Here is a 27,533-nt window from a genome sequence, read left to right as displayed (position 1 = left end):
TTTAAGGTCCAATACGTACATGTCCGCGGAGAATTTGTATCCCTGCACCAATAGTGATAGGTCTCGACATTTTGCAGCACAGTTTATGGATTCACCATTACCAACCATTACCTTTAATGCAGGTGTAGGGGTGAGAGACAAATTGAGCTTCTTAGCTACGGACCCCTTGATAAAATTATGGGTGCTACCCCCATCGATTAAAATCAGCAGCTGCTTGTTGGCGTGGGTACCCTTCACACGCAGGGTCTCAGGGTGAAATTCCCCTTCAAAAGCATTGAGACTAATCCGCGGATTCTGCTGTTCATCCTCTTCCTCCTCTTCTTCGGTGTCTGACTCATGTACCTCTCCATTACCCTCTGTCGTTCCGTGCAACAACTCCCGAAGTTCCTCTTCCCCAATGAGCAATTGATATGAAGCCTTGCAACGATGTCCCGGTGCATATTTGTCATCACAATAGTAACACAATCCTTTTTCTCGTCTAGCCCGAATCTCAGCACTTGTTAATTTCTTGAATGGTGGCTGGGGTGCTTTGGTGGGAGTGTTGGTGGAATGGAGAATTGCAGGGTTTGTGGGGTTGGTAGATGTGGGATTAGTTTGAATTTTCTGATTAGTGTAAATGGGATTGAGAGTGCGGTTGGGTGCAAATCGGGTTGGGGCTTGTTGAGTAATGGGCTTATTAATAGTGCTTCTAGCTAGGCCTGCAGTTACCGCATTTTTTTGTTCATGCAGTTTGGCGATGGAGACAGCTTGTACGTAAGAGGTAGGTTGAGCCAAGAGCAATTCACACTTCAATGGCTCCTTGAGTCCGGCTACGAATAGTGAGATTATCCATTCTTCACTCAATCCGTTGACTCGATTGGTCAATTCTTCAAATTGGCATTGATATTCTTCCACCGATTCACTCTGCTTCAACTCTTTAATGGCGGTTCGGGGATCATAATAGAGGTTCTTTCCAAATCTGAGGACCATCGCCTCCAGAAACGCTTCGCATGTATACGCCATGTTGTTGTTTATCCCCCACCGATACCAAGCATAAGCCGCCCCTACCAAGTGAAATGACAATACCCTGATTCGTTGTTCCATGGGTATCTCAAAAGTCTCTAAGTATTGGCGGGCCTGAAACACCCAATCCTCCACCCCCTCACCGTCAAACATTGGTAGATCGGCGACTTTCACTCTGAGTCGGGGCCACGGTTGCTCAGCCCCCACACTCACAGACCCTGCCCCTGAACCACCTTCCATGGTGTCGTCACCATTGAAGCCATAATCATTCACCTTAAGTTTCAATTTCAAATTCTCACGAAGCAGTTTTTCAATGGATCGTAAGGAAGAGTCCATGTTCGTGAGCTGAGCTTGCGTATCGGCGATCCTCTCGTTAGCTTCCACGAGACCGCGGCTAAGGGTGGTGACCTCTTGCTTATTCGACATAGTGAGCTCCTCTAGTCGGTTCAGGCGTGTTCCTTCCGCCATGGCTCCGATACTCTCAACGAGAGCACCAATTAATAGGTGACCAAAAAGACAATTCACACCAGAACAAATTCAGCAAGTGAGATATATAACAATGCAGGAAAATATCCAGTAATCAATGGAACAGTGAGAATGTAATTGTAGTAAATCAACAATAGTAGTAACCCTGACTCAGGGAAGACTACTATAACAACCTTCCATATGAAAATGCCTATCCTCCTCTACTACACTCCTCTCCCCTTATACACATGCATTCTCTCTATTGTTGTAACTAACTCTCCACCTCAGCATACTATAAGAATCCCCTGTGATGCACCCTCACATTACCCTTCATAATCCTTCATCCACACAGGTGGTTTTCTTATTCTTTTGCTTGTTGGATCTGCAAGTGGTACATTCGGCCCATCATGAGTTGTCGGGTCTGCAATTGCTATATTCGGCCCATTACCAGTGGGTTTACTCGTATCAGGATGGATCGGTTATTATAAGATCTAGAATGTGTTTAAGGCTTATTTCGAAGGGGCCTATATAATTCTCGTGGTAAAGGACAAAAATAAGGAGTTTATTTTCCAGTAGTGAAATTTTATCTAATCACACTGTTTTTTGAAGATACAACTTTAGATCACACTTAGAAACTATGATACTAGAATAGAGATATATTAAAAGAAGTGTATTCTAATTATAGTATGCTTATATTATTTATGATAGTTATTATATAAAATTAAATTCATATATTTTTTATTTAAATAATATTTTTTAACAATATTTTTTTGTTAAAAAATATTGTTAAATAATTAAAAAATATTATTTTAATTTTAGAAATATTTTTTTTTAACTATTGTAACTACCCTAAAATAAACATACTAGAATCTATTATTAATCAATTTTTTTATAAGAAAAAAGAGTTTATAGAGGATTTGTTTTATATATATATATACTTGACGGCTGTTTTTTATTTTTAGTTTTTGGATTAATACTTGATAACTAAAATGAATGTCTTGTTAATAACAGCATGATATCCAAAAAACTAGAAATTAAAGAAAAAATTATGTATATTTTAATTGGACAACAAAAAGTCAATGAAACGACCACGCCTCCTGTACTCATGATTGGGGCAAGTTTACAAATTACAAGTCAAAATTGCCTGCTAAATGGATTCCACATATTCAACCATTTCCCATTATAATTTTCTCCTTCATAATAAGAAGTCCACGAAAACCCAGAAGAGGGGAGAAAAATAAATCATGTATCTCCTATTATGCAAAACCATTTTTTTACTATTCCTGTGCATTACTTTTTCAGATGCAGAATCTCAAGATCCCTTAGGGGAATTCTGCAATAAAGAGACTAACATAAGCATTGGAGGGAAAGTATCATCTAATATCAACAACTTATTATCCGAATTAGTCCTCAAGACTCCCTCCACTGGTTTTCTTGCTACCACATTTGGTAAATACTTGTGAAACCCAACTGCTTCATTATTTTTATTCATGCACAATAACATATGCATATGCATCGTCAGCTATATACTCCTCCCTAATAAGTAAGCAAAGTTCTGTTTGTTTTTAATTTATATTTTCCATTTTTAATATTTTGTAAAAAAATGAAAATAATAAATTCTATTTTTTATTTATATTATACTAATTTTTCCATAAAACTTTGATAAAACAATAAATTCTTATAGTTTCCTACCATTTTTCTTTAATAATATTGCGTGCACATTAAAAATTTGTTACTAAATCAACTACTATAATATATATATTGTTTTTTTATTGTGTATTTTGTATTCTAACATGTATGATCTATAACTGATTTGGTGACTGATTTTAGTATATACCTAGCATAGTTGATTTGGTATAGACGTAATATAGATGATTCGTATTTGTGTTTATGTTTGTGAACATAGGTAAAGAGAAAGACCAAGTTTATGGCCTGGCTCAATGCAGGGGAGATGTTAGCACCCAAGACTGCTCCATTTGCATTGAAGATGCAGCCAAACAAATCCGGCAACGGTGTCCGAACCAAGCCGACGCAAGAATCTGGTACGACTTCTGCTTCCTGAGGTACAACAACAAGACTTTCGCCAGCGAAGTGGACACTTCATTTGGCATATTCTATTACAACGTGGAGAACGTAACAGATCCCAAAACTTTCAACAGCAAACTTGGATCCCTGATGGATGATATTAGAGCACAGGCTGTTGTGCCAAAACAGGAAGGGCTGGGGAAGGGAAAGACCAAACTGTCCCCATTTGTAACGCTTTATGCGTTGGTGCAATGCACAAGGGACTTGTCTGAGATATCCTGTGCCCAGTGTTTGGCTATTTCGGTGAGCAACTTTCCCACGTTTTGCGACAATCGTAAAGGCTGTAGAGTGCTATATAGTTCTTGTTATGTTAGATATGAGCTTTACCCCTTTTTCTTCCCCCTGGATTCCGATAACGCTGGTGTTTCCAAGAAGACGATGAGAGCCGTTGTGCATCCTTAGGCTCTGTTTGGATTGTGTTCTGGAATGCAAATATGGAGACAACGGAACAGAGACTGAGAGAATGTCTTTTAAATAGACGTCTTTCTTTTTGTATTTGATACAATCCGATCCAAACACTACCTAAAGACACCCTGGCCCTGCTTTAATTTAAGTACAATTCTATAATAACCATCTAAGTTAAAAGCTTGGGTGCTACCATGTTATGGGAAATAATGCTATCACTATCTACTTGTGTGCGGTCATCTTGTTGTATGTTGGCAATAAGAATAAATTGCGTAATAAATTTAAAAATGAGTAATTATTCAAATCAGTACCAAAAGATTTTAAAAGCGGACATTTTAGTCACCAAGAAAAATTAATACATAAATCAATTTTTAAAATTTTATTCCGACAGATAAATCAGACTACAGTTTATTTTCCGACAGAATAATTACCCATATCAGTCCCCAAAGATTTTAAAAACAGATATTTTAGTCCCAAAAAAATTAATATACAAATCAATTCTCAATGTTTTTTTCGTTAGATATAACAGTTATCTGTCCAAAAAAATAAAATAAAATTATTATTATTATTATTATTAATTGCATAATAATATTGTACTATAATTTTTTGTATTTTTTGGATAAAAGTAATAATAAATTTATTCATTAAATTTTTATGTATGTATTTATAATATATATAGTCACTAAATAATAATAATAATAATAATAATAATAATAATAATAATAATAATAATATTTAATAAAATTATTAGAGATTATTCTACAAAAAATTTAAAGTTAAAACCATTTGATATTTTTGTATTTAATATAATCAAAAGATGTCCTATTTTAAAAATTTAATTTATTGCACTTTCTATCTTTGTTTGTACAGAATCTAAATTTCTATTTTAGTATTGCATATATTTGTACTTTCTTTCATTTTAGCATATATATATGTTTTTTGGTCTCTAGTTGTTGTTTGTGATTAGATAATGTGATGATTGCACCTAATTTAGCTTCCTATACACTTGATGATTTGGTTTGATTGAAATTAAAAAATGAACTTAGGATTTTTTATTTTTCTTCCACGCACATAATAAGTGTAGTCAATTTAATGAATTTTCAAGAAAACTTCTTTTTATACATGGCATTGACATTTCGATTGAATTGAGTTGATCCTTTTTATTGAAACTTGCTTGAATTATACATTGTGAAACATGATTATTGAGTCAAGAACACACAATCTTGTGAGCTTTGAGCCTTAATGTGTGGTTACATTATATTAACAACTATTTTTATTTTTGTGTGTCAGTCTCTTTCTATTATTGCAATCTTTGATTTGTTTGGTTCTTTATGTCTACTATTTAGTGTATATATGCATTTATGTGATTGAGACCATTCTTTCATCATAGCTCACTTACCCATATAGCCTTACCCTTTCTATTTACCATTATTATCTAATTTTGAGCCTTTTTAATCTCCTTTTGTTCTAAATTTTAGCACATCATTAGCCTTAAGAGAAAAATATTAAATTTTTTTAATTTGGATCTTTGATTAGTTTAAGCTAGTGAAATTGTGTAATATCTAAGTGTAAAAAATTTGGGAATAGTGGTTGATAAAAATGTTGGTTATATTTGTATTGAAAATCTTAGGAATTTGGTACATGCTCATGTATTAATTGTGTAAACCATATGCATGTAGATAAATTGTATATAGATAGTTTGCATTGAATAAATATTGATACCCCTTCTTATCTTTTTTGATGTTTAGCATGAAGACATGCTATTGTTAAAGTGTGACAAATTTGATAAACCACAATTTGATGGTTTATTTTGTATTGAAATAAATGGATTTTATTAACTTATCCTACATTTATTCGTTAAAATAGCATGATTTTGTAAATTCTTTCTAAATTGTGCTTAAGATTAAAAACATGCATTTTAGGCTCTTAATTTGCTAAATTTAATTCACTTTAATCTCATTCGATGCCTTGATGTGTTTGTAGAGTGATTTCAGGCTTACAAGGTAAGGATGGATTGAAGAAGTGAAAAAAAACATGCAAAAGTGAAAAATTTATGAAGAAATAGAGTTTAGAGCATTTCAGGGTAATGCGTACGCATGCCTCATGCATATGCATCAATGTCAAGTTGTGCATACGCATGCCTCATGCGTACGCATGTTTTGGAAATTTGCAAATTCATGCATACGCATGCCTCATGCATATGCATGACTGCCAACACGTGACTTTACTTAAGTGAACACATGGGTCACGATGTCAGAGCTTTCTTGGACCCAATCCAACTCATTTCTAAAGTATTTCAAGCCAAACTCAAGGAGGATGAAGGGAGAGCAATTAGGATAGGTTTTTGTTATGTTTTAGGTTAGATTTCTATAGAGAGAAGCTCTCTCTTCTCTTTAAAATTTAGGGTTTTAGATTTATTTCTCTCCATAGATTTATAGATTTTATTATTTATGTAATTTACTATGTATTTCCTTTTATGCATGTCAAGTATTTGATAAAATGTCTCTTTTAATTTTAGTGTAGTTTTTCATACTCTTGCCTTGAGATTGAGGACTTAGATGACTTTGAGTCATTGATATCCAATATTGATTGGTAATTTGAGGGTTAGTTGATTTGGTTTTCACTAACGCTAATCTTTCACTAAGTTAATTAGTGAGTTGGCTAGAATTTGTGATTAAGATCAGTTATGCCTATTTAACTTTTCTCAATATATAGAGATTAATTAAGTGTGATTAACTCTTCATAATTGCTATGTTTGTGGTTAATAACTAGGATAGAAAACCTTGACTCTCATGTCTTTTCAAGAGATCTTTTAGCATTTTGATTTCTTTAATTTCCTTAGTTTAATTGCTTTTGATATTTAATTATTGCTTGTTTCTTTAATTTCTTGCTATTTATATTTTTTATTTATTTCAACCAAAATGTTCGATTTTCTTATAGCCAATAATTGAGCACTTAATTGCAATTCTAAGAGAGAACAACTTGAAATTAATACTTTCGATTATTTTGATTTGTATTATGACAATCTTTTAAATTTTGATTGAGAATTAATTGTTGATTTAGATTATGTTCCTAATAAAATTATATTAAAAATTTCTAAACTAATATTAACCCTTCCATCAAGCACTCAATGATTAAATGACGTGATTAGCTTTTAACGTGCTACGTAGGATTCTGCGTTAGGAGATCACAACAAACTTAATAGAAGAGACTAATTATCTAACAAAAATTGATGATTAGAAACTAGATTGTGATTTTCTAATCATAAAGGGAGGAATCGTTTTTTCATAAAATGCACAAGGAGGGCGGGATAGAATTTGACTTTATTATTTATGTTTTTTTTAAATAATTATTTAGTTTGAAATTTTACTGGTATACAAAAAAATATGGTTAGATTTAAAAAATTCTCCAAAGAAAAGAAAAGGACAATGATTGAGTGAGGTTTAAGCTTGCTCTTAAGTATGACTAAATTATTGTTCAGTTGGTGAAAAGAAAGGCAACGTTCACCTTTTAAAGAAAGTTGCTATTGAATATTGATACATTCCATTATTCCAATACTCTACCTGAAAAGGTTGGCTAATGAGCAAATAAAACAAAAGGTAAAGTAATAATTAGATTTTTGAGGATTTTGATTTTGGATTAATTAGTTCTTAAAGAAATAAAAATATCAATTAAGTCCTCTACGATAATAAATGGTGGATATGTAAATCTTTTTATTAATGAATAGTACGAAACGAAATAGAGTTGTCTATGTATTATTATCTATAGTGATGGGTGTTTCGTTATAGTCATGTATTATTTTTTGAGTTTTTATATAACTTTTTTCAACTGTTCTCTATTTATCATGAATCTTATTAAAACAAATGAAGTTTTGTTCTAAAAATTATTATTTGCATAACGAATTTTTATAAATAAACACATCACAATAGGTAACGGTACATATAAGCACTACTTTTAATTTTTATATGATGAATTTACAGAAGAAAATCACGTGTCTATTGTTTGTTATCGTGAAAAACTAAATTGGTACTTTTTTTTTAGACTAATTAATCTAAGATAAAAATGTTTAGAAACCTAATTATCACTTTACTCTAAAATAAAACTAAACAAAGAGTAAAAGAAAAAAAATCAGCAAAGAAAAAAGGATAAAGATTGTTTTTTTAAAAGAAATTCACTTATTGTTAGCATAAAGTTATTAAATTTTAAAAATAAAAAATTTCAATTTTTTTAATAGGATTTATAAAAAATTATATCAAAATCTAATTTTTATTCTTTTTAAATATATATTTAATATATAATATTTTATTAGCATTTTTAAATTTATCAATAATTTATTTATCATTAGTATATTTTAGGATTATTTTTGTTACAAACGTAAACTTTTTGGATATTAAAAGTAGAAATGAAAACAGAGATCCAATCACCTGGAAAAAAAAAAAAACATTTAAAAAGAATGAAGAAGAACTTAACATCATCTCTATACATAACAAACCTCAAATTCAGTACAATGTTATGCATATATAAGTATATCACCAACTTGAAATCATCCAGCAACTATAACATATGTGATCCTAAATCTCCTATTTGCATTTTCCATCCAAAAAATATGAATTTAAATAAAAAATTTGTAACGCTACTGATCCAAAAAAATGGAAGCATCAAACACAAGCATGGCCACCACCATCACAAGTGCAACCGCCGTTACCGGAGAGAACATCACCATCTTGTTGAGGTTTGGTGCTGAGGCAACAACACATTAGAGCAACCAAAAGCATGAATCCCCATGCAGAAGCCAAAGCCTGTGCCCAACTCAAGTATTTCTCCATTACCTTGTTTGGAATGTTCTTCAACTACTCCTTTCATAGCCTCATATCATGTGTGAATTAAAGGTGGTATGATATGATATGATGTCTAACCTATATGGGGAAAGAAATGGTAACAATTGGGAAGATAATAATGATGAAAATTTTGTGTGAGACATGGTGTCACACATGGTATGATGAGCTTAAAAGAGTCCCAAATAACATGCGCCAACCTGTGAGTTTTACATAGACACCTCCAATCATATTATCTGTTAAAGCCACATCTTAATGTGTTGTGTTTGTTCCTTACAAAATCATATCTACCATAAATTCTTAAAGAGAATCTTGTTACTAAACTTTAATTAAGATGAAGAAAAACTAAGCAACAGGGAATATAATAACAAAAAAAAATGTCTAATTAGCACAAAATTTGAGATTATTGGTTCAACTGAGTAACAACTGTTCATATGTATACAAATTTTAGTTTCTTCTTTTTGACTATTGATTTTGCTTGGTGATCCTGTGAGTCTCTTGGTGGTAAATGGTAATCATTTGGTTCAACCACTAAAACTTTGGGTAACTCTTAGTCCATAGCATATGCGCAACATGACTATTATGATAATTTAATCTATCTACCAATTTTTTAAAAATGTAACAGAATAAAAGAGAGGTGGTCACTGGTTGCTTTTGGACTTGATGATCTCTTTACTCGTTTTTTTTATTACTTTCGGCAAAGACTAGGAGCCATGCTCATGTTTGAATGCACTGCATCACTAATACTAGCAGTTGTCACAATGGGAAAAAAGGTGCTTACTTTATTCCATTGCACAGTACTACTTATTTTTTAGTTGAACTAAAATAAATAGGTTGAATTGAAATTCAGTTTTATCTAACCAATCTCATCTTTTAGGAATAATAATAATAGTGTTTTGTACGTATGTAGGTCCTTTTTGGCATAGAAATCATAAGGGGACGAAGTTAGTTAATTTCACTCTTGTTAACAGTTGTACCATTTGGTGTAGCGATAAATGGTCGATCAAGTATTTATCAGGCAGAATGTATAAAATATGAAGTATTGTTTAGATAAATTATAATAATATTTTAATATTTAATATTAAAATATAAAATAATTTTTAATTATTTTTAATATTTTTTTTAAATTATATAAAATATTTAATATATTTTTTATTTTAATAAATAAAATATATCTTTTTTAAATTTATTTTAAGAATACATATTAGATACGTTGATATATGATAGATATGTATTTAGATTTGTTCGAATGTGTTTAGATAAAATTTTTTATTTTTTATTAAGACACGATTAGACACCATAGATATGCATGTTGGACTAGTGTTAATGAGTGTTTTATTTTAAATTTGTTCAACACACAAATACAGCAACTAAACGAAATGACGGTACTTCATAGATTTATAGATGATGATAGCAGCAAAATATGACTTCCATGATATGAAATATGGGTATATATATATATTGATATTGACCCTCAACAACGTAAAAGTTTTAAAATAGTAGAACATAGATACACGAACGCGTTATAGACAGCTACGGGTTACTATATACCCGAAATTGGGCGTTATTGACATCACGTGAGAAATGTGGATAATGTAAGTAACGCCGAATCAGGAAAATAGAAAACAAATTAAACAATATAAACATCAATTTGACGCAATAAATGCTCAATAGATACCTATGAAATATATAAAACGGGAGCTTCGAACGGCAAATAAGGATATATCTACTAAACACTTAACTGACTTAAAATTCAGAATGTCATTGCAAGTTGTCCTCTTGGCCTGATCTGTAAACAATCGATATCGGGATTTCATATTCTCATAAGTACGTAACCTAATTCAGGTATGGACATTTGGCACTGTCTGTGAGGACACATCACTTGTTACATTCTCTTCATTCTAAGTTCTATTTCGAGATGAGTTCAGCACAACACATGTTCACAAGATGAACAATGTAAGAAAAAGAACAGAAAATGCATGGTTACAAAAGACAAACATTAAAGCACATACAATAAAATTTCCACCATAGAGATAGAATTTACAAATTTAAATTTGTGACTATATCATTATACGTTTCAAATTCTTATAATGGCTACAATAATTAAAAGGTCAATGATTTGGAAGCTTAGTAATAATGTAAAAGTTGTGAAGTAAGAAATCGAAAAAAAAAAGTTTTTGTAAATTTACCACAAAATATACAACTTAACACCCAAAAATCGAAATTTTAAAAAATAAAGCTAGACGACGAAAACTCGTTCTCATGTTAAAAATCCTAATTAAGCTCCTTAAAGGCAAACCACATTCATTCTTAGACACGTAAAGGTATGATTTATTTCATTTAAATTTTATAAAATATTTTAAAGCATATTATTATTTAAAAAATAATAATATGAAAATTTATGGTAGAAATAAAGAAATAATATCTGAATAATTGTTTATTGAAAAAATTCACGAGTCAACTAATCTAAATTATAAAACTCCGTCATTCAATTGTCCAAATAATTGCTTTAGATTGGAAAAAGTTTCATTTAGATAGATTGCACTTAAATAAAAAAAATTTATTATGCAATTATTTTAAGAGAAATAATTCCTTTATCTTAAACTCAATATTTTTATGATTGAGTTACTATTTCATCCATAGTAAATTTAATAATTATAACTGATAACTTGAATTTATTTTGATATATATTCGTCGGAATCTCAAAAACTCGGACGCTCGAGCTTACAAGCTACAAGTTGAGATAGGCACAACGAAAAATTCATAATGAAATCGAAAAATAAAAAAACAAAGAAAAATCAATCTAGCATTCAAGGAATGAAAATATTGACTCTTGGATAGCACCGAAGTCCTGAAATCATGGATTGCAATTCACCTAAAGAAGTATTATATCTTTAGGGAAAGTTATTTTTTAAAAGTCTTCCTATAAATATTTTTAGAATAAGAGGTACTTTTTTCTATCAATATAGGTTTTTAATGAGGCATCAATATAAATTCGTTGTATGGAAACAATTTATGGTAAACTCAAATTATTGGAAACTACTTAATTTGTTATGTTAATTTTTTATTTAGTTTGTCTGAAAAAATGGCTTAGTACAAAGATAATAGACATTAAGAAGCACTTAAAAACATAACCGAGAAAATGGTAAATAGAAAAATGCTCAAATTGCTACCGAGGAAACGATATAGCGTTCAAATAGCACAAAATAACAAAATATAAATATTAAAGCCACTGAAAAAAGACAAACAAGTAAAATGTCATCTAAGAAAGTTCCGAGCTAACTAATAAGTTACACTTAGGAAATCCTACAAAGGAAAATTATATTATATCAACTATCTTTCCATCTACCACTTTCTTAAAGACCCTGACCTTGGAGACGTCGAAGTCGGGAGCTATAAGTTTGATTTGGTCTAATTCTTCTCGATGTTAAAGGCTCTTTTCACAGCAGCTTGTTCGGCCTTTCTAACCGAGAGGGAGAGGTCATCAATTCGTTGCATAAGTTCGGAAACTTGTTTCTTATATTTCTCCTCCCTAGCATTAGAAGTCACCTTCGCCTCTTCAGTGACTTTAACTTTGGATTGTAAACTCTATTTTTCTTCTTTAAGAACTTTTACAGATCCACTCAGGGTTTCAGCTTCCAACCTCGTCTCTTTCAGTTCCTTTTCCTGCTTAGATACCTTAGATTGAAAGATGGCTATCTCCTTCTCGGCATCTCTAATGTACATAGTGGAGTGAAGTAACTAGGGGTGGCAAAGCGGGTCGGCCCGCCCCAACCCGCCCCGTCCCACCTAGGTCCGTCCATAAACGGGGCGGACCGCCCCACCCCGCCAATTAAAATGGGTTCAAAATGCTAGCCCGCCCCGCTTTGTGGCGGATTGGCGGGTTGGCGGGCTAAACCGCTTGACTATTTTTTTTGTTTGAAAAATAAAATTTATTAAAATTAACCAAAAAATAATAATTAAAAAATCAAATACAAATAAAAAATAGTCAAATTATAATGTAATTTTTTACTATTTTTTTTAATTTTTGACTTCAATAAAATAGTTCAAAATAATATTTGTCAATAGAATCATCTTTGTTTTAAAAAATAAGTCATATAATTTGAGCATATATACGAAATTGTAAAAAAAAAAGTTAATAACTAAAAGAAGAATAAAAACAAAAAATAAAAAAAGTCTTTAAAAATTCTATAATTATTAATTTTATAATAGTAATCACTCTTTTATTTAATAAAAAAATAAATAAAAATCTTTGGCCCGCCGGACCGGCCCGCCCCGCCCCGCCAAAACCCGCCAATTTGGCGGTGCAAGTTTGGCGGGTTTTTTAAACTTGACGGGCTCCCGACCCGCCTTTTTTAGCGGGTTTAGTAGATCGGTTCGACGGACTCGACCCGTTTTGACACTCCTAGAAGTAACATTCTCTAAACCCGAGGAACAGTTTCTTCTAGAGGGAGTTTAGCCAAACCCGACTTCGTCTTTTCAGTCAAAAGATATTCATCAACGAACTCAGAAGCCTGAAGCTCTTTTTATAAAATACAACCAAAGGAATTCAGAGAAGGAATTTTAGCTACCGGCTTGGTGGGAGAAGGAAGAGGTGAGACATCTTCAACATAGTGAACCTCGAGGCCAGCTCCCAAGGTAACTTCTAGTGGAGGGGCATATTACTCAATGTAGTAGAGGAAGAAACCTGATCACCACTACATAGGTTCGGAGCAACGTTTGCTTCAGAAGTCAACCTCCTCTTCATTGCTATAATAGTCTCCAAGCCACCAGCCATATCAACTATAAAGAAATAAAAGCAAGTTCGTCAGATCCACAAGTATCAAAGGTCATTAGAATAGTAAAGGTAAAAAACACACAACAAAGCACTTACTAATAGCATTCCGAGCAGCATGCTCGTCGGCAAACCGTCCAAAGAAAGATAGGATTTTCACCCCAAAGTTCCAAAAGTATTTGGATACTTGCAAACTCGGAAGTGTTGACACCTTGCAATTGAATATTGGGAAACGACACATGAAAATTCCAATATAAGTTAAAAATTTTTCATCGTTTAAAGTCATGAAAAAAGGTGTGGTCCCCTCTACCCTCTCAATCTTAAAAAACTTCTCTCCAAAACCATGATAAGACTCGTCAAAAAGGGTCAAGATTCTCCTATTCAGGATACCTTAGAAAGAAATAAATCTGCGACCCTGGGAGCTAAAAGGCATAGTTAACGTAAAAAAAAAAAATAGAAAAAAGACCCTATAAGAAGCAGTCAACCTTAAAAACAAAGACAACAACTCGAAGCCCCAGATGGTAACCCAAGTGTTGCGGTGTAGCTGTGAAGGCGCACAACCAGTATAGCTTAGAATATCTTGTTGGAAGTCAGAAAATGAAAGGCGAACTCCAAGACGTGTAAACAACGTCTCATACATCCATAGCAAATCAAGTCGGGAGCCCACGTGATGATTAACGTGACAAAGATGATCATCTAGGTGGGGAACAGAAAGTACGTATAAATTTCTTTTATCAGAATTAAAAATGACCCCGGCCACTCATACAGCTTTAAGCTCGTCCTTAGTGATAGTACAAGGAGTGGAGCTCACTTTCTCGGAAACCCATGAATACGGGTCTACACGTTGACCTGCATGATGCAGAGGATGTGGAGCTGGCCTAGAGGATGATGTCCCAACAAGCTCTCAAGAGGCAACTACCTTTTTTCTCGGCATCTCAGAATACCTACAGGAGCACCACCACCACTATGTCATGGAGAGAAATTTTCTTTTTATTTCCTATAGAAAAGGGAATCTCTATCCTAAAACCACCATAAAATCCATAAACAAGAACTCTACGAATTATTCATGTCCTAAAAGGGAAAAAACATGAGCTAAGCAGTACTACCCCACTAAAGTAATTTGATTACTAAATCACCCAAACAACAAGCAACAAAGAATACCAAACAATGAAGCAAAAACAAACATTTTAAGAATGATTACATGCATTTTCATCAATGCACAGTTTTAAATTTCATCATTTTCACAAAACATACAGCAACGAAGCAAACATAAAGAATAAAGGAAACAAAATTTACCTGACAAAAATAACAACCACAAGAAGGAGGAAGGAAGTCTCGAGTGCCCAAAAAGAACCATTGGCAATTGAAGAAAAGGCTTTCTCTTTCAGAAGATGAAAAGTGGTTCTTCAGAAACAAGCGTAAAATGAGAAGCGAAGCAAAGAGAAGTAAAACTCACTCTTATCATTAAAGGGTTAATGTTTCATTAATTGATTGATTGATGGAAAGAGAGAAAGAAGTATAGGTGATGGTTCGAAAATCCAAGGGAGAACAAAACGGTTTAAGAAACTGCACAACTTCCTTTCGAAAAGAGTTTTGGCACTCAAAAAGGCCCAAAAAATCCAAAAATACAAAAAATGGGCCCGGTTCATAAAATTTGGACATACTTGACAAATCGCAAAGTTAAGAGACCCAAGTTGAGGCATTAATATAGACAATTATGGATAACGAGGATTCGACTGCCACAAATTGAGCGTTACCGACATCACGCGAGAAACATGGATAACGTAAGTAATGCCAAATCAGGAAAGGAAAAACAAACAATATAAACGTCAATCCGAGGCAATAAATGCTCAATGGATATCTATGAAATATATAAAACGGGGACACCGAGACAGGTAAGGATATATCGACTAAGCACTCAACTGACTTAAGTTTTGGAATGTCACTGCAGGCTGCCCTCCCTATCTAGTCTGTAAACAATCGGAATCTCAGATTCTCATAAGTACGTAGGGGTGGCAAAGCGGGTCGGCCCGTCCCAACCCGCCTCGCCTAGGCCCATCCATAAACGGGGCGGACCGACCCGCCCTGCCAATTAAAATGGGTTCAAAATGCTAGCCCGTCCCGCTTTGTGGCGGATTGGCGGGTTGGCGGACTAGGCCGCTTGACTATTTCTTTTTTGTTTGAAAAATAAAATTCATTAAAATTAACCAAAAAATAATAATTAAAAAATCAAATACAAATAAAAAATAGTCAAATTATAATATAATTTTTTTACTTTTTTTTTTAATTTTTAACTTCAATAAAATTGTTCAAAGTAATATTTGTCAATAGAATCATCTTTGTTTTAAAAAATAAGTCACATAATTTGAGCATATATACGAAATTGTAAAATAAAATAAATAAAGTTAATAACTAAAAGAAGGATAAAAACAAAAAATGAAAAAAAGTCTTTAAAAATTCTATAATTATTAATTTTATAATAGTAATCACTCTTTTATTTAGTAAAAAAATAAAAAAATCTTTGGCCCGGCGGACCGGCTTGCCCCGCCCCGCCAAAACCCGCCAATTTGGCGGTGCAGGTTTGGCGGATTTTTTAAACTTGACGGACTCCCGACCCGCCTTTTTTAGCGGGTTTAGCGGATCGGCCCGACGGACTCGACCCGTTTTGACACTTCTAAGTACGTAACCCAATTCAAGTATGAACACATTACACATGTATATATAATTTTATGATTTATATGATATTTAAGTATTTATGAATTAAAAGTCAAACTATTAATATTAGTCGTACCATTATTTAAGTTTTACCAAAACTTTTTTAAAATATTTTTGATAATGTATGTCACATATGTCAATACTTCCTACTAAATTTAAAAGTTTACAAAAATAACTTCTATTAATATTTTCAAACCCTATTTGGTGCCATATCTAATTTATGATTGAAGTGTTTCTGAGTTAGTAAAAAAAATGATTATATATAGTATTTCTTCCAACAAATCACAGATTACTATTCTTTCTCTGTGTCATGAAAGATCACAAATGAACCTGAATCACGCAACTCTGATAAGTTGAATCGACCTATATAGATAGTTATGTTAACGTACATACATTTTCCAGCAAGCTTAAGAATATACTATATATAGCAATTAAACTGCGGTCATTGCTAACTAACTAGTCACATTTTCAAACATCACATTATATCAAGGTACCACTACTACTCTTGTTTCCGACAATCCTCTTCCAAAAGAAATGTTCCCTCCAAACTTTCTCCATTTGCTCAATTGGCACATTCTTTGTCTCAGGTAACAAGAAATACACAAAAGCAGTCATCAGAACCACCCAACCGCCAAAGAAGAAGAAAGTTCCAGCCTTGAAATGGCACAACATACTCAGAAAAGTTTGAGCAACGATAAACGTGAAGAGAAAGTTAACCGCAACATTGATACTCTGCGCTGCCGAGCGAATTTCGAGCGGGAAAATCTCGCTGGGAACCAACCATCCCAGCGGACCCCATGACCAGCCAAACCCGGCAACATATATGCATATCAAAAGCAGAACTAGATATGCATATTCCTTTGTTATTTCGCCATGGTCGCCGAGCTCGGCGGCCATAATGCTTCCAATTATTACTTGTGAGAAGAACATTTGGATTCCTCCAACTATGAACAATGTCCTTCTTCCCACCTTGTCAACCAACAGCATTGATATGAAGGTTGAAGTGGTGCCTACTAGCCCCGTCACCACCGCGGACAAGAGTGAAGCGCTTTCGCCCAATCCAATAGTCAGAAACAAGATTGGAGCATAGAACGAAATGACATTAATTCCTGTGAATTGTTGGAAGAAGGGTATGGCAACTGCCATAACTAACTGAGGCCTATACTTTGCTTCTAGTATGTTCTTGAATGGATGCTTGATGGAATTCGAAATGTTGCTTGCTTCGATGAGGTCTTGGAGTTCTGTTTCGACGTTCAAGGTGCCTCGAATTTTTCGCAGCATTTGTTTAGCTTTGTCATGGTCATTGCTATGCTGCATTATGCTGTTGGGTGTTTCTGGCATGAAAATAGCCCCAATAGTGAGCATTGAAGCTGGAACTGCCGCCATCGCTAGAGAGATTCGCCAGCCCCAACCGCCTTTGATCTTTTCTGTGCCGTAGTTGATCAGATTGGCCGAGAGAACACCGATTCCGACACATAGTTGGAAGCCATTGTTGAATGCTCCTCTGTATCTTGGTGGTGCCATTTCAGAGAGATATAATGGGACTGACTGCAAAGTGCAAAACAATCAAAACAAAAAAATGGAAAACTAAGCAATATATGTGCATTATGCTCATCTAATGATAGTTATGCTTTGAATTGTTGTTGCAGACTTGCAGCTGTGGTTAATTGTTATCGTTATTAAGCATCTTAGATGTCACACGTCTTATAACACATGGCATAGCATTCTATTTTATTTCGTTGCTTTCTTTAGTTCTCCATAGTCCATAGTAATACTAATAGGCTCTTAAAAGCTATTTCTTTTTTTCTTTGTTTCAAAAAAAGGTATTGTTCTAAGAACGAGATTAAAAATTGAAAATCTGTCCAGTTAATCACAAATTGGTCTAGTTAACTGAGAAGCGATCACTGAATCGATCCGGTTCAAGATAAAAATTGGTCAACAATGAATTGATGAAAAAAAATTCAAATAACCAACTAAACAATCAATTAATTGATTTAATGATTAATCAATTCAAAATAATAAAACATAAAAAAATTTATATATTTATGAATAAATATATTATTTTATTATATCCGAGTTATCTTTAATTAAATTTTGGTTGAACTTTTAAATTTTTGAATTTTTTATTTTACTAGTTAGATTACTGATTTAATTTTTAAAACCATGATAAAAGGCGAATGATATAAAATAAGACTAAAATATTTAAGAAGGATTCAAACTCGTGGTAAAGTTAATAAGAGATAAGCATTAATTCGGAAAAAGAAAAAAAAGGTAAAAAATAATAAAGTTAAGATCCACTTTTTTTTATATAATTTGAATTTAAATTTCCCACCACACTTGTTTAAGTAAACTAATGGATTAACTATTTCACCAACTCAAGTTAGTTTGTTAAGATCCACTATTATTGTGAGTTTAAGGTGAATTACTCTTAAATTTGATCCCCATGCAGTATTATCTCCTTTAGTTGAAAGAATAAAGTTACCTGATTTGTAAAGCCAACTCCAACTCCGAGAAGAACTCGACCAATGATTAGCATGTAAATGTTGAGGGAAGCACCACCAAGAGCAGCACCCATGAGGAATGCAGCACCACCTACAAGAATTGATGATCTTCTACCAAAGGCTCTGGTGACCGATGAGGCAAAGAAGGTTGATATGAGACCAGCAATGTAGAGTGATGAGGTGAATGTTGTAAGAAGCTGGCTATCAAATTTGCAGTAGTTGCTGATGTGGGTGTCTTCTTTCATCTTCCTGTATACATGTGGGAAGAATTTCTCCAAGAATGATGCCATTGATGTTACCCCTCCTGCATTGTATAGACTCAGTTTCAGTTTTATTACATAATGACTGATTATGATTTTTTGGTCTCAGTTATAAATTCAAATAAAGTAAAGAAAGGTGCTCAACAAAGCGAAAAAGTTACTGCTTATTAAAGCTGTTTTAAATAGTTTGTCGGTATATTATTTGAGTTTATATAAGATGTCGAACGCTGTTGTTGAGAAATTGATTTTATTACAGAAAAAATTCTTCTGGAGTAAGGAGATGGTAGGAATGATATAGCTTTGGTTAGATGGGAAGTGATTTAGACTCCGAAAAAATTAGGTGTAGGAGACGTGATGGTCCGTAATACAGCACTGTTGTTTAAGTGGTGGTAGATGTTTTCAAAGGAAGAATGTCTTTGTGGAATAAGGTGATATACTTTTGTAATAAAGTCAATCCTAACGAGCTACTTTCTACTCAGAAACTACCTACTAGAGGGAGTCCATGAAAGGATATCTATCAACTACAGATTAAGGAGTAGCACGTAAGAGACAAGATGATAATTGGATTGACTATGGAAGTTGGTGATGGTAGAAGAACTCGATTCTGGGAGGATGTCTGGCTATATTGTGGTCTCCTGAAGGATAGGTTTCCAAGGGTCTTCTCGGTTTCAATACAGAAAGGATCTGTCATTGGGGATTGTGAGTTTTAGGATGTGTTAGAGTGGATTTGAAACTTCCAATGGAAGCGTGAGTTATTCCAATGGGAATTGAAACTTGTGAGTCAACTACATGACACTTTGAGGCTGTTTAATCTAGCAGCTAACAGAGAGGATAGGGTTGAGTGAAAGTTTGACAGACAAGGTGCGTTTTCTACTAACTCATTTGTGCAGGTATCAGGAGGAAACGCTTTCGGAAGACATAATTAGTTATAGTTTCACCAAGACTATCTGGAAAGGCTTAGTTCCTCCAAGAGTGGAGCTGTTTATTTGGTTCGTCTTGATAGACAGGATGAATATAAAAGAAAGATTGTGTCGGCTTGGAATAATTAACCATGAGGATAACTTGTGTGTACTATGTAATAATGATGTGGAATATGTTTATTACTTATTTCTTAGATGTGAATTCCTTTGGCAGGTGTGGTGTGCATGGTTAACTCATCTTAACAGACAGTGGTCCGTTTCTGGTACTCTGAAGGAACATTTTTAAAACTGGACAGGAGCAACTTGTAGCAAGAAGGAGCGCAAGAAATGGTTCTTATGTTTCTTTGCAATAGTTTAGAACGTCTGGATCGAAAGGAATAGGCGAATATTCCAAAATAAAGGACAAGAAGTAGATGAGATCATTAATTTGTCTAGTCTTAGTTACCAGGAGTGGAGGCGTGATGATCCCTTTAGTTGTTGATGGCTATATCGAAGACGACAAGAGAATACGTTATTTTGCATGTTAAATGCTACGTGGTTACTAGTTCTCTCTTAGCTTATTCGCTCCACTTTATGTATTAAGCTCTTTTGTTTCAAAAAAAAAAGTAAAGAAAGGATTTTTCTAATAATTTTCATTTGTTTTTGGTAAACTCCTATCAATTTTTTTTTTCGGGGAATGTTAGGGAGACAATGACTTTGTTGAACAATATGAACAACCACCAATCACACTACACGCTAATTTAATGCTACTAATTAAATTTAAGATCAATTTACTCTTTTAACCCTATTAATTTACATTATTCAAACATTGTTTAAAAATATTATTGGTTACCTATAATTTTTCTTTTCTAGACGATGGAGGCTTTTTAACTTGGCGTATTTGGACTTTGGACTTAAAGCCTTGGGGGCACATTTTTTTGTTTTGGGCTTGGAGTTAGATTGAAAATTTTAAACAAAATTAAAGTTAATCGCAAGACTTTGGTTTATAGTTACTATTTATGTTTTTTAATTAGTGCACTCAAGTTCAAAAACTTGACCGATGCCAAATGAATAGAACTCTTAATATTGTGCTTGTGACTACAATATGAACGGTATTTGTAATACTTGAAATTGGAAGCTATCCAATTCATTTGATAAAATGAAAAAAGGTTGTGGATGAAATTTGGTATATCAAATTTATATATTCTCCTTAACCAAAAAAAAAAAAAAAATTTCTCTCTCTAATTTAATTAAAGTGTTGAATATTTAGTTTTTATTTGAAAAAAAAATTCTATTTGTACATTAAAATTAGTCATTAAAATTAATTACTACATATTATTTAACTTATTTTTAATATATATTTTATATTTTAATATATATTTTATATTAGTGGCTGATTTTAGTGTATACGTAACATGGTTGGATTTAAATATATAAAAGTTCTAAAATGTTGGTTAAAGTGTCTTATATTGAATAGATTATAAGCAAAAAATAATTAACATAATAATTATATTATTAAAAATTAATCACTATATTAGTATATATTACTAAATTTTTTATTTCATAATAAAAATTAAACAGACATGTGTTTAATTTAAAAAAATCAATAAACAAGCAAATCCTTCCATAATATTATTACAGAAAATTATGAATTATAACTTACAAATTCATTACAAGGGACAACTATTAGTCTATTAAAGTAGACCTCAACTGAAATTTCAATTTATCAGTTGCACATAGAAATTCCCTTTTTTTTTTTTGTCAAAATCTCTCAAATTGGCCAACATAACATAGTTTCGTTTCCTCTTTTATATTTCCATTACTGGAGGTAGTAAAAGTACGCACTATACTAAAATTAAATATGAATGTTATATAAAATTGAAGTTCAGTTGAGTAATACAAACCTGAAATTCCAATATCATAACCGAAGATAATGCCTCCAGTGGCAGCCACCATACAAGACATAATCACAAAAGAAGTAATCCTGCCGCCGTATTCTCTCCCACTGCTCGTCGCTGTCAGTATCCCCACCGCCATAGTTAATATCGCGCAATAATAATTTCAATTCGCTCCTCTATTCATCAATAATATGGCGCAAATATATAAATAGTTATATGGGTCTATTATATACATATATACTATATTGTTTCGACAAAATGTTTTTTATGTAGTTTACTTGCATAGCTGAACCACATAGTGCAGCCTTTCTTGACTGTACAATAGCAATAATAGAAGTAATAATATAATAATAAGATTAAATATAGCGAACCAATTTTTATTAGTTAGTTAATATTAATCAATTTTGGAATTTAGATAGGTAAAACGTATGATTTAAAATTTAAATTTTATAATTTAAAATAAAATAAAATAAAATAATGTTAAAATAATTATCTAATATTATTCTAATAATAATTATAATAATACACAACACAGTCAACACTTTGGCTGATTTCTATCGTCAACTAATGATGCTACAAGGTCACTTTCGTTATTTAGGGCTACAAAAAAAGCATGTGGGTTGAACGTTGAAGTGCATTCTGATTTTGTGTCAACTTGAAAAGAGTAGAGAAAAAGAAAAGTAATCGAATTGCATTTCCTAGCGTCTGGGGTGTAGCGGTGTAGAAGATTATAATCATTAAATATAATTCCTTAATATGATCACGTAACGTTATACTAGCTATATAATAATATTCTAAATATATAATTATTAGATATACTTCTTTTATTTCAAAAGCTCGTAAAGTCAAACTTGTTGCGTTTCAGCTTGTACCACAAAAACTCTTAACACAATGAACTAAGAAATAAATTCCTCAAAACAAAATAATACTTTTATGACGTTCAAAAAATCAGTAGACAGACAAAAATGTCATGTACATACTAAAAATTATTTATCAAGATTGTGGTCCAACTCTCCTCGAGTTACACTTGAGTCAAAATTTAAAAAAAAAATTGTCCAATTCACCGACTAAAAAAAAAAATTAAAAAACAAAACCTTTAAACATAGAAAATTTTGATAACTTGAGAGCAACTTTCTTTATATCCTCGACATTAGAAAAATATATTCATAAACTAATACGTTGTTTAAATATTTGTGATAGAAAGAATTTAAATATTATTTAAAAATTATTAGTTTATATTTTTAAAATATTTAATTTAATTTATTATATTTTAATTTTTTTATTTAGTTATATAAAACCTGAATAAATAATAAACAATTAATTGACAAATTAAAAGTAAATAAAAAAGGCTACAAAAATTTAAAATTTATAATTTATAATTTGAAAAATTACCAACAAAAATTTTATTTAAAAAATCAATTGGAGTGCAAAAATAAAAATAATTGTGAAAAAACGTGTACCAACATTATAACTAACTGTATATGTTTAAGTATGTCCAATATTGCGTATGAGAAAAATAAAACTGTGGAAATAATTAGAAAAATATTTAGAATAAAAATCTGAATACTTATCTTAAAGATTTTAACTTTAAGTGGGGTAAATGGGCGAAAGGACAAAAATGTTTCTCGTCCACTTAATACATAATGTGACTCACCCTCTTACTTACACAATTTCAATCATATTCTTGAGAGCGAGAGAGAGCAACGAAGAAAAGAAGAGAGAAGAGAACCAAGCCCTTAACACTATTCACACTCAACGTCAATCTCACTTTTCTCTTAAATCGAAGCTTCGATCGAAAATCTGTTTGTGGCCACACGATCACCTCATCATTCTCTTCGATTCTATATAACTTTTACGGTGAGTACTCGTGAGAACTCTTATCTATTTTTGATTTTTCCTTTGTTTTCGCGTTTTGGTATATATGGGGTTGAAGTTTGTGATTTTGATGCTTTAAGAGAAGCCCAGTCTTAACTTCTAGTAGGGTTTTGACTCAAGATTGCGTGGTACAAGGTAAGGAAACTCTTTTTCTTTGAATTTTTTAAATTATATGCGAAAATCTAGCTTAAAATGTGTAATATTGGTATAATTAGATTGAGTAGAGTTGCTTGATTCATTATTTGGTGTGAAATTGGGTGCTGATGAGCGAATATTTTATACGCTTTTTGGGGGTAGTTTCATGTAGTTTTTAGTATGTTTTAGTTAGTTTTTAGTATATTTTTATTAGTTTTTAGGCAAAAATCATATTTCTGGACTTTACTATGAGTTTGTGTGTTTTTCTGTGATTTCAGGTATTTTCTGACTGAAATTGAGGGAGCTGAGCAAAAATCTTACTCAGGCTGAAAAAGGACTACTGAAGCTGTTGGATTCTGACCTCTCTGCACTCGGAATGGAATTTTTGGAGCTATAGGAGTCCAATTGGTGCGCTCTCGATTGGGTTGGAAAGTATACATCCAGGGCTTTCCAGAAATATATAATAGTCCATACTTTGCGCGAAGATAAACAACGTAAACTGGCATTTAACGCCAGTTCCATGTTGCATTCTGGCGTTCAGCGCCAGAAACAGGTTGCAAGTTGGAGTTAAACGCCAGAAACAGGTCACAACCTGGCGTTTAACTCCAGAAACAGCCCATGCACGTGAGAAGCTTAAGTCTCAGCCCCAGCACACACCAAGTGGGCCCCGGAAGTGGATTTTTGCACTATCTATCTTAGTTTACTCATTTTCTGTAAACCTAGGTTACCAGTTTAGTATTTAAACAACTTTTAGAGACTTATTTTGTATCACATGACATTTTTAGATCTGAACTTTGTACTTTTTGACGGCATGAGTTTCTAAACTCCATTGTTGGGGGTGAGGAGCTCTGCAGCGTCTCGATAAATTAATGCAATGATTTCTGTTTTCCATTCAAACACGCTTGCTTCTATCTAAGATGCTGATTCGTACTTAACTGTGATGGATGTAATGATCCGTGACACTCATCACTATTCTCAACCCATTAACGGGTGCCTGACAAACACCTCCGTTCTACATTAGATTGAATGAGTATCTCTTAGATTCTCTAATCAGAATCTTCGTGGTATAAGCTAGAATCCATTGGCAGCATCCTTGAGAATCCAGAAAGTCTAAACCTTGTCTGTGGTATTCCGAGTAGGAATCAGGGATTGGATGACTATGACGAGCTTCAAACTCGCGAGTGTTGGGCTAGTGATAGATGCAAAAGGATCAATAGATCCTATTCCGACATGATCGAGAACCGACAGATGATTAGCCGTGCTGTGACAGAGCATTTGGACCATTTTCACTGAGAGGATGGGAATTAGCCATTGACAACGGTGACGCCCTACATACAGCTTGTCATGGAAGGAGCCTTGCATGCTTGAAAGTGAGAAAGCATTATGTTACAGGAATTCAGAAGACAAAGCATCTCCAAAACTCCAACATATTCTCCATTATTGAGTAACAATTACTTATTTTATGCCCTCTCACTTTTTACAATTGAAACTAAAGAACCCTATTGGTATCCTGACTTAGAATAATAAGATAACCATAGCTTGCTTCAAGTCAACAATCTCCGTGGAATTCGACCCTTACTCACGTAAGGTATTACTTGGACGACCCAGTGCACTTGCTGGTTAGTTGTGCGGAATTACATAGTGTGAGTGTAATTTTCGTGCACCAAGTTTTTGGCGCCGTTGCCGGGGATTGTTTGAGTTTGAACAACTGACGGTTTATCTTGTTACTTAGATTAGGAAAAATTTGTCTTTTTGTTTAGAGTCACTAGGATTGCATCTTCTATTATTCCTTTTAAAAATCTTTCAAAAATATTATTTTTCTCTATTAGTTTTTTATTTTTCTTGGAGTCTTTTATTTGAGTTTAGTTTCATATTTTAAGTTTGGTGTTAATTGCATGCTTTTCTTTGTCTTACAATTTTCGAATTGCATGTTTTTTGTTTTTCCATGATCTTCAAATTGTTCTTGTCAATTTTTCTTGTTTGATCTTTGGTTTATCTTGTTTTGTGTTCTTGGTAATTGGGTATCTTCTTTTTAAAATCTTTTTTCAAAAATAATTTTTCTTTGATTAAATCTTGTGCCAAACTTTAAGGTTGGTGTTCTTTTGTTAATTTTCTTTAACTTTCGAAAATTTTAGTTGGGTTTTCTAAAAATTTTAAGTTTGGTATTCTATCTTTTGTTCTTGGTGTTCTTGTGAGTTTTCAAGGTGTTCTTGAGTCTTCTTTGTGTTTTGATCTTAAAATTTTTAAGTTTGGTGTGCCTTGGTGTTTTCCCTCCAAAATTTTCGAAAACAAGGAGCATTAGATTTAAAAATTTTAAGTCTTGTGTCTTTTGTGTGTTTTTCTCTTTCATAATAAAATTCAAAAATAAAAAATATCTTTTCTAACTATTTTTAAGCAACTATTTCGAATTTGTTTTTATAAAAATTCAGATTTCAATTTCAAAATTTTTCAAATCTTATCCTTTTAAAATTTTTAAAAAAATCATATCTTTTTCAAAAAAATATCCTAACCACTCTCTCTCTCCTCATTTTTTAGAAAATCTTCATAAAATAATTTCAAATCTCTTTTTTTATTTTCATTTTGGTTTTTATTTTATATTATTTTATTATTTCGAAAAAATTTTTTATAATAAAATAAATCCACATCATCTCTCTTTCTCCATCATGGACCTAAGTGGAAATAAACAGTCCAGAAGGACTCTGGGGTCATATGCTAACCCCACTACTGCTTCATATGAGAGTAGTATCTGTATACCCTCCATCGGAGTTAGTAGTTTTGAGTTGAATCCTCAGCTCATTATCATGGTGCAGCAAAGTTGCCAGTATTCCGGTCTTCCACAAGAAGAACCTATAGAGTTTCTGGCACAGTTTTTACAAATTGCTAACACAGTACATGATAAAAAAGTAGATCAAGATGTCTACAGATTATTACTGTTTTCATTTGCTGTAAAAGACCAAGCTAAGAGGTGGTTAAATAACCAACCTAAGGCTAGCATAAGGACATGGAAACAGTTGTCAGAAAAATTTCTGAATCAATATTTCCCTCCAAAACGGATGACACAGCTAAGGCTGAACATCCAAGGCTTTAAACAAGGAGATAATGAATCTCTTTATGATGCCTGGGAGAGATACAGAGAGATGCTAAGAAAATGCCCCTCTGAAATGTTTTTAGAGTGGGTGCAGTTAGACATCTTCTATTATGGGCTTACAGAGGAAGCTCAGATTTCTCTAGACCACTCAGCTGGTGGATCTATCCACATGAGAAAGACAATTGAAGAGGCTCAAGAGCTCATTGATACAGTTGCTAGAAATCAGCATCTGTACCTAAGCAGTGAACCTTCCATGAAAGAAGAGGCTAAAACAGTAACTGCTGAACTAAGTCCTGCAGAACAAGTTACTGAATTCAATCAGTAATTAGATTTTCTAACAAAACAGCTAGCCGAATTCAAGGAGATACTACAAGAGACAAGAATGGCTAATATGAATATGGAAGTGCAGCTAAAGCAAACAGAACAGCAGTTATCAAAACAAATAACAAAAGAGTGCCAAGTAGTTCAATTAAGAAGTGAAAAAACATTAAATACCTCACTTCAAGGCAGCAGGAAGCCAAAAAATGAACAAGCTGCTACCCAAAATCCCTCTGAGGACAGTCAGAGCCCAGAGATGAATAATTCTGGCGCTCAAA

The 27,533-nt window shown here is 32.8% G+C and overlaps 2 protein-coding genes across 2 annotated transcripts; one reads left to right on the top strand and one right to left on the bottom strand.

The window, feature by feature from the left end:
• The first annotated feature begins 2,657 nt into the window (after positions 1-2,657).
• LOC130972975 (cysteine-rich repeat secretory protein 55) lies at positions 2,658-4,245 on the top strand. Its single transcript, XM_057897333.1, has 2 exons — positions 2,658-2,916; positions 3,374-4,245. Exons 1-2 carry the CDS (start codon positions 2,712-2,714, stop codon positions 3,952-3,954), a joined length of 786 nt encoding a protein of 261 aa, XP_057753316.1. The 5' UTR covers positions 2,658-2,711; the 3' UTR covers positions 3,955-4,245.
• Positions 4,246-16,591: 12,346 nt separating this feature from the next.
• LOC130973409 (hexose carrier protein HEX6-like) lies at positions 16,592-22,085 on the bottom strand. The gene is made up of 3 exons (XM_057897906.1): positions 21,846-22,085; positions 18,764-19,086; positions 16,592-17,829 (listed from the first exon to the last, which is right to left on the bottom strand). Exons 1-3 carry the CDS (start codon positions 21,976-21,978, stop codon positions 16,762-16,764), a joined length of 1,524 nt encoding a protein of 507 aa, XP_057753889.1. The 5' UTR covers positions 21,979-22,085; the 3' UTR covers positions 16,592-16,761.
• Between the last annotated feature and the right edge of the window lie 5,448 nt (positions 22,086-27,533).

This window comes from Arachis stenosperma, chromosome 4 (assembly GCF_014773155.1).
Source record: "Arachis stenosperma cultivar V10309 chromosome 4, arast.V10309.gnm1.PFL2, whole genome shotgun sequence".
Lineage (NCBI taxonomy): Eukaryota > Viridiplantae > Streptophyta > Magnoliopsida > Fabales > Fabaceae > Arachis > Arachis stenosperma.
This window is presented reverse-complemented; position numbering and strand designations above follow the sequence as displayed.

Excerpts from the sequence above, each read along its gene's own strand:
- LOC130972975 (XM_057897333.1), top strand. The coding sequence starts at position 2,712 with ATGTATCTCCTATTATGCAAAACCATTTTTTTACTATTCCTGTGCATT. Across the intron at positions 2,917-3,373 it reads TTTTCTTGCTACCACATTTG|GTAAAGAGAAAGACCAAGTT; the intron begins GTAAATACTTGT and ends TTGTGAACATAG.
- LOC130973409 (XM_057897906.1), bottom strand. The coding sequence starts at position 21,978 with ATGGCGGTGGGGATACTGACAGCGACGAGCAGTGGGAGAGAATACGGC. Across the intron at positions 19,087-21,845 it reads TTATGATATTGGAATTTCAG|GAGGGGTAACATCAATGGCA; the intron begins GTTTGTATTACT and ends TATACAATGCAG. Across the intron at positions 17,830-18,763 it reads GAGTTGGCTTTACAAATCAG|TCAGTCCCATTATATCTCTC; the intron begins GTAACTTTATTC and ends TGCACTTTGCAG.